This window comes from Quercus robur, chromosome 5 (assembly GCF_932294415.1).
Source record: "Quercus robur chromosome 5, dhQueRobu3.1, whole genome shotgun sequence".
Classification (NCBI taxonomy): Eukaryota; Viridiplantae; Streptophyta; class Magnoliopsida; order Fagales; family Fagaceae; genus Quercus; species Quercus robur.
The window spans coordinates 17,731,178-17,745,099 of record NC_065538.1 but is presented as its reverse complement, the minus strand read 5'-3'; the positions used below and the strand labels follow the sequence as shown (position 1 = coordinate 17,745,099).

Below are 13,922 nucleotides of genomic sequence, written 5' to 3'. Positions count from 1 at the left end.
GGGTTTGGGGTTTGGTTCTTTGCTGGAGATTGATTATGGGGAAGAACACTGGGGAAGAACAAGAAAGAATAAAATAACGAAAGCAATAAAAATAAAATAAAATAAAAGACAAGAAATATGTTTAATTAATTTCTTTTGTTTTGATGTGTTTGGTTATAAAGAAAGTACAAGAAAGACAAAGAAAATTATAAGAAAAGAGCCCCCATGTCATCTCCTTAATAGGCATGGGTGGTATGGGAAAAACGACTCTTGCCCAACTAGCTAGCAATGATGTTGATGTGCAGGCCCCTTTTGAAACGCGAATATGGGTATGTGTTTCTGATCCTTTTGATTAGATTAGGATTGCCAAAGCAATCATTGAATCTATTGATGGTTAATCCCCTAAAATTACCGAATTACAAAATCTAGTAATTAGAATTTGTGATTTGATAAGGGGAAAGAAGTTTTTTCTTGTCTTAGATGATGTGTGGTCTGAAAAACCCAATGATTGGGAGCCATTCGAACTTGCACTCAAATGTGGCGCTCAAGGTAGTAGAATTTTGATCACCACACGTAAGGAGGGAGTTGCAAAGATGGTAAATAGTGCTTATACCATCAATTTGGAGGTACTGTCTGATGAAGACAGCTGGTTGATATGCAGTCAAATGGCATCTGTTGACAAAGACGATGAGCAACTAGGAAAACTTGGTCGAGAACTAGCAAATAAGTGTAAGGGCTTGCCACTAGCTGCAAAGATTCTAGGGAGTGTCATGGGCAGCCAAAGAAGTAGGCAAAAATGGAAGACTATTTTGGACAGTAATTTATGGGAATTAGAAGATGTTCAAAATGGTGTTTTAGGACCATTATTATTTAGTTATAATGAATTGCCGTCACCAATAAAGCAATGCTTCTTGTATTGTGCTAACTTTCCAAAGGATTATCTCTTTTCTAGAAATGAGTTGGTCTACCAATGGATGGCACAAGGATATTGTGGCTCAAAATCTAATATGGAGGATATGGGAGAAAGGTACTTTGAAAAATTAGTTATGCACTCATTCTTCCAAGATTTTGAGAAAGACGACAATGATGATGATAAGATAATAAGATGCAAAATGCATGATATGGTGCATGACTTTGTCCTATCAATGACAACAAATGAATGCTTCACAATTGATGTTGACAAAGTGTTGGGGATAGATTGGAAGAGTGCTCGCCATTTGACATTAGAATTTAATAAGGAAACACAATTTCCAGTATCTATCTATAATGCAAAAAATCTACGGACTCTTTTTCTACAAACTCATTTTTTTGAAAGATCAAGCATGGTCTTCTCATCTGATTTATTCCAGCATTTGACATGTCTCCGGTCATTGAATTTGAAAGATAGTTCCTTTGAGAAAGTTCCAAATGAAGTGGAAAAATTAAAACATTTAAGATTGCTCAATTGATCACATAGTGAGAAAATTACAGAATTACCTGAAATGTTGTGTAATTTATGTAATTTACAAACTTTGGATATTAGTTGTTGTGTTAAAATTAGGAAATTACCCCAAGGAATGGGTAAATTAATTAAATTAAGACATCTTCTTATTGATGATTGTTATGGATTGAGCGAACCCTTTCCAAAAGGGATTGGGAGATTGAGATCTCTTAGAACATTAGAGAAATTCATAATAGGTGGTATAAACAATGTTGGGGAATGTAAACTTGGAGAGTTTAAGAATCTAGTCCACCTTAAAGGGTCTCTTGAGATAGGAGGCCTGGAAAACGTAACAGATGTACAAGAGGCTGATAATGCACAACTAAAAAATAAGATACACCTCCGTAAGTTGAGATTACGGTTTGGTGGGCGATTTGGGCGAGTTGATAATAGAAGAGGGGAGAATGATGAATTAGTTCTTAATGCGTTGGAGCCACATCCAGAGTTGGAGAGTTTATGGATTTATGGGTACGGGGGTACAGGGTATCCTAATTGGTTGATTTCTTTGACCATTTTGAAAGAGCTTGAGCTTGATTCGTGTGATAATTTAGAGCAATTGCCTCCTCTGGGGAAGCTGCGTTTCCTCGAATCATTATCTATACGGGCTTCCTTTAGTGTGAAAAAGGTGGGTGTTGAATTTTTGGGAATAGAATCCAATAGGAAGAAGGATGAGGAGATGGGATCAACATCAACATCATCACTTATCTTATTCCCTAATTTGAAATTTCTCCAATTTGAGGATATGAAAGAGTGGGAAGAATGGGATGGGATTGGAGGAACAATGAGAGAAGAAGAAGCACAAGAAAGTGGTGTTACTATCACTATTATGCCACGTCTTCAGAATTTGAAAATTTTTAATTGCCCCAAGCTGAAGTCACTGCCAGACTTCCTTCCTACAACTCCATTGAAGACATTGGAGATCTGGTTGAGTCCAATTCTCGGTGAATGTTGCCAAACACTAACAGAGATAGGAGATCAATGGCCCAAGATTTCTCATGTACCCAACATCAGCAGTTGTAAATGAACTGTGCGAAGAGATGGTCGTCCAATGCAAACTTGAATCTCAGTTCGATTGGGGCTCTGCAAGTCGCATCCATTCAGATAAGGTAACTTCTTTCACTTTGTCTTCTTCGTTTTTTACTTTCTTTCTTTTTATATCAATTATATATTCTATTTGTCTTGGAAAAAAAAATTTAAATTAACAACGTTCGTAGATAAATTCATCAGATTTGTGACCAAATAGTTCAATTTCATGTGCCCGCTAATACTATTCACAAAATTACAAAAATGTGTTGGAGATTTTACTACTGCGTCTTAATTATTTTCATAATCCCTTGTTTTTCATTATGTTGTCTTGTTTTATGATTATCAAAAAAAAAAAAAAAAAGAAGTTATCTTTGTTTATTGTATTTTTAGTTTATATGGTTTTTCTTCTTCATACCAATGACAAGAAGACTCTTCTTTGTTAAAGTGTTTTCTTTGTGGTAAAATCCTCATGCCAAATATTTATTTTGTAGGCCTTATTAAACCAGAAATCAAACGAGAAGCATATTTTGTGCTGGAGAAAATTTGCGCGTATGGATGCATGTTTGTAAAACACCCACAAAAGAAAGGCTTGCATTTTGTATCACATACTGACAAATGAAAGGCCAGCAAGGTATGTGATCATTTGCAACTTATGCAATCTTCTATCTATTAAATTTCTAGAATAAATATTTAGCATGAGGATTTAGCTCATAATCATCAGCTTTAACATTGCAGGTTAAAGAGTTTGAATCCAGAGGAGTGCATGTGGTTCATGTCCTTTAGATTGAAGTGTTTCGTGCAAATAAAGAGGGAGAGAGTGGGATGTTAGCACTGGGATAAGTGGGAATAACTAGATAGAAGTCTGTTGTTTGTTTGTTTGTTTATGCCATCCATGGTTGGATAATTTTGGAATGACAATGTAAAAGGTGAAGAGTAGTAGACTGGACCAGTTCAAAAATTCCCCAAATTCTGGAATCAAGGCCATTCAGCTTTTTGTTTAATATGGGCACTTTGATTATAGTTCTCCTACAGGTAACTTCTTGTTTTTTTTTTCAGCCCCTTTTGGCTATTGTTGCATTTGCTTCTTTGTACATTTTTAACGACTATAATGTCCAACCTATCAAGGGTCTAGGTATGTTTCACTCTCATTTAGTCAAGACATAATGCATAAGTGTTACATGCTCCTCGGGCCTCATTCAATCTGATTTGATTTGGTGATACATGTACTTTTTTAATGGATATCATTGAGTATATTATTTTAAATGTTTTAAAATCCTAGCACATAGTATGGGTTTTTTTTTTTTTGGGGGTAAAAATCTCTATTATCATTTCAAAGATAATTAGATAATTCGCATCTTTTATCTATATGTTAATTTTAAGATGAAAGAGAAGGGCCTTTAGGCTCCAAAATGATTTTGCTGATGATCAAGTTTTATAGATGCAGGGTAGATGCTTGCAAGTTATCAAGTTTTATCAATATCGTATGTTTTGTTTCTTGTCTCAGAGGCTGGAGTGATTCTTTACATTGAAGAGTGCGAAGTATAAGAGGTGACCACCGGTCAAGAAGAAAAAATTACAAATACCTTGGCTTTGTTAGTTGGATGGAAAGAGTTGGATGCTCTTTTCTGGAGCAACATTCGTGGAACAGTGGAAGTGAATAACATTTTCTTAATAGTCTATTACAACTTCTTTGCTGCCTCAATCTTATCCTCACTCAACAAATTTCCTCTATGGTTATGGTTTATTTCCTTCTTGATATAGGTAATTATAGAAACACCACACATAGATGTACTCTCTCTGCTTTCAGCTGAGGCAAATTATAATTTTTGCCTCTATTCTTTCACTTGTCATTATGTCTTTTATCACACATTCATACATGGGGGCTTTCAACTTTCTAATAGAATCAAGAACTGTTTAATCATGCTTCATAAACCCCCCCCCCCCCCCCTTTTTTTCTAAGTTTATATTTTTCCGAACTGTTACATTTTTTTTTTTTTTCCAAATGGGTTGTGGTCTTATGTCAATTCTTTCTTCTAAGCAATTAACCTTTACTTTAAATATTGAGTAGTTTCAAAGCAGAGAATTTAGTTTTGTAAAAAGACAATTGGCCGTCATTTTTTCTGATTACAAATTTTGTGAGGAAAAGTGCAATAAGAAAGGATATGTGTCCCAAATCCATTGCTTAGATATGACTAATAAAAAAAAAAGAAAAAGAAAAATCCATTGCTAGATATGCTTTTTAGTTTTTATCTTTTATTTTCATTTTTTGAGGGGTAGTAATTCTAGAAGTTTCACTAGAATTCACGTTTGGTACCACAAAATAATCTCAGTTGCAAAGCTTGACAAAATTTTCTCAGCTCATGCTTTGTGTTTCATTCTATCATTCCGTCATCTTGTTTTATCGTGCAGGGTGAACTCCAAACTATGTGTCATTTGGGAAAGCACATCTTGCACAAGAGGGAATGGTCATGCAAAAGATTTTGGAACCATGATTGGAACATCTCGAGGGGTCAGTTGCATCTCCAAAGCTGTCTGCAGAATTCAGTAGCAGAGCATGTTGCAAAATGTTTGACATTAAACTTTAAGATTTGAATTTACATAGTAGTCTTTGCCTTGTGAAACAGCTCCAATTTATATGTTTCGTAATTGTTAACTCTTGCATCTTAGCAGTTGTACTTTCGTGGAGTAGATGGGACTTGGAAAGAACTTCTGTGATATTAATATGAGGTAATGCAATTTGAAGTTCTACGCATAGAGAATGGTGTTTTGCACTACAGGTAGGCTTTGTACACATCTTTTTACTAGAAGTTCCTAGTTTTTGAATGTTCCGAAGTGATAATGATCTAAAAGATTGTCTTTTTCCAAATGTTTCATTGTAGTCTTAGCATTGTCTGATTTCTTCCTCTTATCAGCCTTACTTTGAAGGTCTGTAATTTGCTTCTTTAGTAAAGTACATAAATTTTCCCGTATGAAGACCAACTAGATTCTTGAATGAACAGTGTTTTCTACTAGATTCTTATGACTTTTTTGGTCTTTACTGCCTCAATCCCATCATGTCTTTCACTCCTGGAGTTTCCTCATTAATTTTGGTTTATTTCCTTCATGATACAGATGATAAGAGAATGCTGAAGATAAATATTCTTTGTAACTACTCCCTCTCCCTCCATTTCTGGTTGAGGCAAAATGTGATTTCTCTTCCCTCTCTCTTTTCACCTCTTTTTGGAGCCATAGCTCTCTTGTTTGATCACACATTTATTTACTAGGTACTTCTAGCTTTTCAAATAATCTAAATAGTTAAAAATGCTCCATAAATTTTCCTTTCTTTCTTGTATTAGTTAATTGATTTTCTTAGCAGAAAGCCATATAACTACGTTATATGATTGTTTATAGTTAAGAAATAGGTACACGTGAAATGAATTCTTGTTTTTATGTTATTTGTTTTTGCTTTCGCTTTCCAACAAATTTCTTGAAAAAAGGACGTGTTCTTATGTCCATTCCTTTTAAGCAATTATGAGTTGGAAATGGCTTTGGAGGTATGGCCATGAAACCTTGCATCTGTGGCGAAAGGTCATTGCCATGAAATATGTGGAAAGAAAAAGGGGTTGGTGCACTAGAGCTTGTAGTAGGGCTCATGGTTGTGGGTTATGGCGGAGTATTAGTGAAGGGTGGGAAACTTTTGCTAAGCATTTCTCTTTTGTGGTGGGGGATGTATCTCGTTATTTTTGTGTTCAGCTAATAAGGAGGCCTGTATTTCTGAGGTGTTAATCCCTCATGTGGGTGATAATGACAAAGTGTGGAGTTTAAGTTTTTACAGGGACTTCAATGATTGGGAGTTGGTGGCTTCCTACTCCTTTCTTCATTTCATCCAAACCCGAATTCCTAGGGAAGGAGGGTGTGACATACTTTGTTGGGATCTTAATGGCAGTGGGAAGTTTGATACTCGGTCCTTTTATCATAAGATTCGAAATGTAGCTCCTTTCTCTTTCCCTTAGAAGGAAATTTGGAAAGTTAAGGTTTCTAAAAGGGTGGCTTTTTTTATGTGGACAATAGCCCATGGTTAGATTCTAACTTTGGATAACCTTATGCTTCACGGTCGTCTTTTGGCGAATCGTTGTTATTTGTGCTATTGCAATGTGGAATCTGTGGATCACCTATTACTTTTTTGTCCGATAGCTCATTCTTTGTGAATGTATATGCTTTGGTTGTTTGGGATGGAATGGGTCATGCTAAGTTCAGTTGTGGACTTATTATTTTGCTGGTATCATTGGCTTGGGAAGCATAGCTCTGATATTTGGGATTTGGTTCCAGGATGTTTAATGTGGACTATTTGGATTGAAAAATCAATGGTCTTTTGAGGATGAGGGGAAAACTGTGGTTCGGTTATTAGAGTATTGCCGGCGGACCCTCTTCGATTGGTCTCGTTGTTGGGGTTATTCGGATTGTTCTATCCTTTTGGATTTTCTTTCATCTATTAGTATAGATTAAGGGCTGCTTCTGTCTTTTTGTTTCTTTTTTTTCCTTTGTTCACTACCGTGAACTTTTTGTGCTTTTCTTGCTATTCTTTTATTAATAATATTCTCTTCTTATTTATCAAAAAAAAAAAAAAAATTCTTTTATTGAGACTCATAAATACTTAATTTTGCAGATATTTCATGTGGAGCAAAAGGGTCAGGCATGATTTTTATTGGGTATGTCATATCTCATTGATTTTTTTTTTTTTCATTTTTTTGGTGGGTTTTATTTATTTGATCATTACAATTTTTTTTTTAATAAAAAAATGCTGTTGAGACCCACTTAGCATGGCAATGAATTATAGTATTATAAAAGTTGGCAGGTTTGTAGAGAGTGGAAGATTGAAAAGTGTAAAAAATTTTAAGTAAAGAATTATGTAGGAAAGTTATGTGTAACACATTAAATTACGTTAGATTGGTAAAGTGTGGGCATGCATGGGAAGCAACCACCAGGTAGAAGAAGATATTACAAACATCTTGGAACAACATCCCAACTGGAAGAGTGTGGGCATGGGAGGTAACGATTGGATACTGCTTTTATGAAACCAACATTAATGGAAGTGAATAAGAGTTTCTTGTTGGCTTATTACGATTTCTTTGCTGAAGGAGATTTTCACTTTTCTTTTTTGTTTTGGTTCATTTCTTTTATGATATAGGTAATCACAGAATTCAGTAAATCTTTATGTTCTTTTTCTCCCTCCTCTTTTGGCTGAGGCAAAGTAAAATTGCTTATTACTCTTCTTGCCTATCTGCTCCTCTCTGTCATACTGTTCTAGTGTTGATGTATCACATTCATTTATGTGTTTTTTCAGGTTTCTAATACAATCAAGAACTAGATACTCATGTTTCATAAATTCAATTCACTTTTTTTTTCTTAACTAGTTGTCAATTATTCCTATTATACTGCCGCAAATCATTGCATTGAATAATTGCTGCATCTTCTCACCATTGATTAGAACTAAATTTCAACATCTTATTACTATCGGAATTTTTTATGTACAAGACTAAGTAATTGTAAATAACACTGAATCCACACCGTAACAAGAGTTCAAAACTACGTTTCTTTTGGGCCAGTGTCTGCTTTACTACTATTAGTGGCTTAGCTTTTATCTGATTGGCATTCTGAAGCACTATAGTTCACCTTGATATCTTCTTCTAATGAAAAGAAATTTCTTTAAAATTGGTCTGCGATCCTATATTGATTCCTTCTCAATAAATTATAATGAGTTGGAAGATTGTTTAGTTTCTAAGCATAAAATTAAGATTAATTGAAAAGCCAATTGGACATCAATATTTTGTATCATAAAATTTAATGAAGAAAGGGGGCAGTGAGGAAAGATAAAGAGACCAAAACAATACATGGTTTGTTAGACACCATTTTGGTGGCTATGATTTTAGAATTTGCACTTGAATGCACAGTTAGTACTGCAATGGCAACAACAGAAACAAAAACAATTCAAAGGCTTAGAATGCCAATTATAAATACAAAATAATTTATGTGGCAATCTTTAAAGATGTTTTTTTTTTTTTATTTTGATCTGTAAGAAAGATGTTTATTAAAAAAAACTGCTTTATGCAAAGTAGCACAAAGCAAAAGAAAGATTACAAAAAAGGAAAGAAAAGCAGAAACATAAAGGAAAAACTAATTACAAAGAAAAAGTGTGCTAATAAGGAACAACGAGAGAAAATCACTAGATGTTATTATTTTTCTTTTATTTATAATTTATTTTGTGTTATTTATTATGCAAGGTGAACTTGAAACAGTGTTCCTCATGGAAGAAAATCTTGTGCAAGAGGGAAACGTCATGCAAAAGGTTAAATTTTTTTGTAGCACCATAATCTGGACATCACATGGCTTAGTGACACCTCCAAAGGAGTTTAACCATTCAGGCCCAGGGAATATACTAAATATATATTGTTTGCCAAAGATAGCTTTATAATTTCATTTTCATAGTTGTCATTAACTTGGCAACTCTAGTTTATATGTTCAGTGGTTATTGATCTATGCATTCCAACCAGTTGCACTTGCTTGGAGTAAATGGAACATGAAGAGGGACTCTATGATCTACGTGGTAATGAAATTCGGGTTGGCTCGAATATCGGTTTTCTTGTTGCAGAGGTAAAATTGGATTCATTTTATGATCCCTTATTTTGATAGGCGTGGGCTATGCAATGGAACATTAATAAGTTGCTGTGAAAATGATAATTAACAAATGTGTAACTTGCATAAAAGAGTATCCTTCTCTGTAGGAAACTCGAAGGTGTGCATTCAAAGATATTGTGGCTGGACCCCCATAAAACATTGATAGTGGAACTCCGGAAATGATATGCTTTGTTTAACCTGTGTGTGCATTGTGACTCTGATCTTATCTCCTGATGCATATAATTTAATCTCAAAATTGTCTCAAGCTGGTTATTAATCCTGATTCAGGTTACAAAGTCTTTTGGTTCTGACACTCACATAGATGAGGCCTAACATGCTGTATTGATGCCCATGTTTGAAGTTGTAAGCATTGAGAAGGATTTGCACGCTGCAGTGGTGAGCTTTACCCTTATCTTATAACTAGAAGTTCCTAGTTCATGATTGTTTGTATTGATGGTCCAAAAGATTGGCTTCCAGTCTTGTGCTTTGTAGCCTTAACATAGTCTGATTTCTCTCATTCAATAGGCTTACCTTGATAATTTGATTTTTGTTCCCTTGAATTCAGCATATTTTGAGAAAGGAACTTGATGGGGCATTTTGTCATATAAATTTGCAAGCAACGTTATCCTGTGTATTTGTGGCTAGAGAATTCAAGGTAGTGAGGGATATATTGAAAGCTCTTTTCATTGATCAATGTCATTTTTGTAATCCTTTTACAACCATACGCTAAATTTAAAAATTTTAATTTGCTCTTACAGTCTTGACTGTCTACAAATTTTACAGTTAGCCACTTATTTGCATATACGTGAAATTGAAGGCCATAAAGTACAGGCTATGGTGTTGTGTATCTCGTTCAACATATAGGTAACTACTTATCCTTGTTCATCTTCATCATCTTACCTTTTTCATATTATCTAAGAACTTAAACAATAAAATCTGTAATTATAATTTCCATTTTTCTTATTATAACCAGCAAATTGCTCAATATCATTATACTATGTTATTGTAGCCAAATTAAAACTCTTCCTTTTCTGCCATTGGGAATGGCGTAATTTTCGTTTGGTGTCAAATCCACTAAAATTTTCATAGCAGTGATGGTCTTACATCCAATGTTGGGAAAATTTATCATGATGTTCAATATGGTTTTCAAAACATTTAATTGTGAAAGCACCTGATTGATTATTCAATTGAGTTTACAAGTGCTTAAATGTTGGAATTATTCTCATATTTTTTACACTTTCAGAAAATTTGGGGCGGAGAATTTCATCAAAATTCACTTCTGGTTCACACTTTCACAAGAATGATTTTATAGTCAGTTAATCCACCAATGCCATAACCTACAAATCAAAGGGTGATTAAGAGGATTTACCATTATTGTGAATTAATAAAATGATCCTAGTATTAAAGCTAAGCATTCCATGGAGTTGTCTAAATACCCCTTTAGTTTGGTGATTTTTGTTTATGGGCTTTGCTTATGAGTATTTTTAACAATTTTTTCCCCTTACATCTTTGGCTGTGCAGTCTTGAACATTTGGTGAAGCACATTTTAAATTGGTGGGAATTAATAAGCAACGATGTACCTCAGAAAGCCACTTCTTACATTCTGGTACAAGTACAGTTGATTGATAAAGCTCTACACAGTCAAATGACAGAGCTCCAACGGGGTAGAATGGAAAATCTCGATGCTTGATTTGTGGACACAACAGTGTTGATTGATGAAGCTCCATTAACATATCATAAGCGCATCAATGTAGCATGTCATGGAGTTCAAGAAACAATATTGTGAAGCAGTGGCACTACTCCGCACACCAAGAAATTTATGACCAGTGAACTCAGTTTTTCAATTTCAAGCCTAGAATTTGCATCCAACATTTACATGTAATTCCAGATTTTTGAACCCTTTTGTGTGCTGTGACTTGTGTATAGCCATGAAGCTTTCGGGAGTGTGCATATTTTTTTCCATCATCCTCTGACATGCATGTGATGCTACTCATGGAAATTTTTTTGTAAACTTGCTTTCATCTGGATTGTTGATGGTGTCCAATGTGGTTGTGGTTTTACTGCAGTGAACTATTTGATGTTCAGCCTCCCGAGCTATGATTGGAATTCATGTCGGAGATCAAATGAAAGTAGCTTTGGTATTTGGTGGGCGATCAATTCCAAATAAAACTGGAACATCACAAACCTCAGATGCTATCAGCTACAATGTATGTTTTAGATGCCATCAACTACAATGCATGTTTTAGGTGTATACTTGAGATTATAGAAGTGAGATTGCTATATACTTCTATCTGTAACTACCTTCTCAAAGTAATAAATCCTAGTAACATTTTCTTCTACAATAATAAGTCATTTTTCCTTAAAAAGTCATTGAAAAATGCAGGATATTCAAGGTGGGGTGACTTGCCAGTATTATTGTGCAAACAGTCCCTTTTGATATCTGTCTTGCTAACACAAAATAGTCTTGCTTCAAACCTACTTTCATAATAAGGATGTCTTTATTATTCATTTAAGTTCCTACAAATGCAATTCCAGGTTTGTACATAAAGATTTATGAAGGCTAACTTTTGAGCGTGCTAGGCTCTATACCATCTATTTGTTCACTTTAGAACTGAGACGATGAGTTTTTGAGTTTGGTTGGGATTGATGTAGAAAAAAAAAAAAAAAAAAAAAAGGTCAAATTGCAACTTACCCACCTAAGGTTAGCTTAGTTAGAGTTCTGTAATCCACTTTTGTTAAAAATAGGGTTAAATATGTAATTTTGCATCACTTTTATGTCTCTCTCAAAAAACATAAAAATACAAGACCAAATAAGATAGAAAAACAATCCAGCACAACACTTGCATCATGATTTAGAATCTAAATGGATCTAGATTGTTCATATTTTGCACCCAGTAATTCACTTACCACAAAAATTAAAAAATTTGATTGGACACAAGGTGCAAAATTGAACTCCAATTAAAATTCAATTTATAATCTAATTGAATTTAGACTCTTTGATTTTTGCATCTAATAATTCACTTGATACACAAATTTAAAAAATTAGCTAAGACACATGGCGTAAAATTAGACTTCAATTTAGAATTTAATTTGATTCTCTTGCTATAGCTATAAATATATATATATATATTCATGTGCAATGCATGGTTTGATGATGATTCATATTTAAGATAAAATTTTTTAAAATAATTAAAACTAAATTATTACATAAATAGTAGTAATAAATTATACTAAAATAAAAGTGTGTTGTGTGAGATTTAAGTTTACAAAATTTTTTATAATAGTCTTTTATTTTGAATAGAATTTAAATTTATTTTAAATTATTGTTAAAACATGCAACTTGAGGGAAAAAAAAAATGATTATTGTTAAATCTTATCCTTTAGTCAAAACGTGGGTTTTTTTAAGAAAGAAAATGGGGGGTTTTTGTGTGAGATTTAAATTTATAAATTTTTATAAAAGATTTTTAGTTTGAATAGAATTTAAATTTGTTGAAATTTAAATGATAACATTTTACCTAATTTAAATAGTTGTTAAATAGTATCCCTTAATTGAGGAAATATATCCTAACAAAAAATATATAATTAATTTATTGAATATATATAAGTTTTGAAAATTTTGATAATAGACTTTTAGTTGGAGTAGAATTTAAATTTCTAAAATTTAGATGATAAGGTTTTATCTAAATTAAATTATTGTTAAATCTTACCCTTAGTTAATAGCTTTGTAGCATAATATGCTAATAAAATATTGGATTAAGATCTTTTAGAGTTCCTAGGGTACTCTACTAGGTAGAGTTTTTAAAATCTCCACAATTTTTTTTAAAAATAAATGGCTAAGATATTGCCACATCATTAATCTATTAATAAATCCCTAAATTTAACTTTCAAAAAGAAAAAAAAAATTAACTCCTATTAATGTTAAACTACCAAGCCGCAAAAACTCAAAATTCATCAACGCTTAAGCACTCCTATTTGAATCCAGATTCATCAAAGCTTATCTCTTCAAAATTAAATCGTACGTGGATAGTTGTTGCTTTGATCAACCTGGCTCTCAAGAATGCACCTTTAAAAAAAAGAAAAAAAAGAAAAAAAATTATGGTTACAGTTGCATCTCTTGATTTCAAGAGAAGGTAAAAATGAATCAAAAGCCCTCACATATGGGTTTCCCTGCTCTTTTGACAAACAACCATGGATGATTTGATTTTATTTATATGGTTTATTTGCTCTTCCAATAAACATACATGGAGGACTTGATTTTGCCATTGATTCAGGTAGGACCGTAGGAGAGCTTTTGGGATTTTTTTTTTCCTTTCAAAATAACACCTATTTTCAAACAATTTCGTTAGTTAGCATTATTCCCAAACTATTTAGGAAACTAACATTTTGACTGTCTTAGACTTGATTTCACTGTAGCAAATTGAGTATCAAAGACTTGATTTGTATGAAAATCAATGTGAAAACTGAGTCTCTAAGACTCGAGTTTCACAAATTCACCAAGAAGAAGGAGGTAGAGATCACAAAGAAGAAGGCAAATCAACAAAGAAGAAAGAAACAACAAACCCAGATCAATCAAAAACAGCGAACCCACTCTTCTGCTCTTTGAACTTCCATGGCCAAGCTTCTTGGCTCTTCCTCTGACCACCATCGCCACCATCGGCGGTGGTCCGATCTCCAACTCATCTCTCTTAACCCGAACCAAAACCATTTTTGTGATTTGTGGGTTTGTTCCTAAAGTGAGAGTAGATTTTGCCGTGGGTGGGGTGTTTGTGGGTTCTTGAGGTTT

The 13,922-nt window shown here is 33.6% G+C and overlaps 2 protein-coding genes across 49 annotated transcripts in view; both read left to right on the top strand.

The window, feature by feature from the left end:
• The first annotated feature begins 228 nt into the window (after positions 1 to 228).
• The window catches only part of LOC126725316 (putative disease resistance protein At3g14460), a 56,231-nt gene continuing 42,537 nt past the window's right edge, over positions 229 to 13,922 (top strand). For 5 of the 48 annotated variants that reach the window (XM_050429929.1, XM_050429933.1, XM_050429934.1 and 2 more), the window contains exons 1-6: positions 231 to 2,565; positions 2,977 to 3,116; positions 3,221 to 3,517; positions 3,990 to 4,246; positions 4,895 to 5,051; positions 5,156 to 5,212. In XM_050429929.1, the coding sequence (XP_050285886.1) occupies positions 1,461 to 2,483 (1,023 nt within the window). In that variant the 5' untranslated portion in view covers positions 231 to 1,460 and the 3' untranslated portion in view covers positions 2,484 to 2,565; positions 2,977 to 3,116; positions 3,221 to 3,517; ... (1 more) ...; positions 4,895 to 5,051; positions 5,156 to 5,212. Of the gene's footprint in view, positions 2,566 to 2,673; positions 2,709 to 2,976; positions 3,117 to 3,220; positions 3,518 to 3,989; positions 4,247 to 4,894; positions 5,052 to 5,155; positions 5,213 to 7,421; positions 7,514 to 7,652; positions 7,716 to 8,745; positions 8,811 to 8,974; positions 9,116 to 9,427; positions 9,536 to 9,704; positions 9,795 to 9,922; positions 10,004 to 10,660; positions 11,169 to 13,922 lie in introns of those variants that run through there. The other 43 variants (XM_050429944.1, XM_050429947.1, XM_050429928.1 and 40 more) reach the window with 31 other exon arrangements.
• LOC126727922 (putative disease resistance protein RGA3) lies at positions 305 to 1,427 on the top strand. The gene is made up of 2 exons (XM_050433819.1): positions 305 to 308; positions 460 to 1,427. Exons 1-2 carry the CDS (start codon positions 305 to 307, stop codon positions 1,425 to 1,427), a joined length of 972 nt encoding a protein of 323 aa, XP_050289776.1.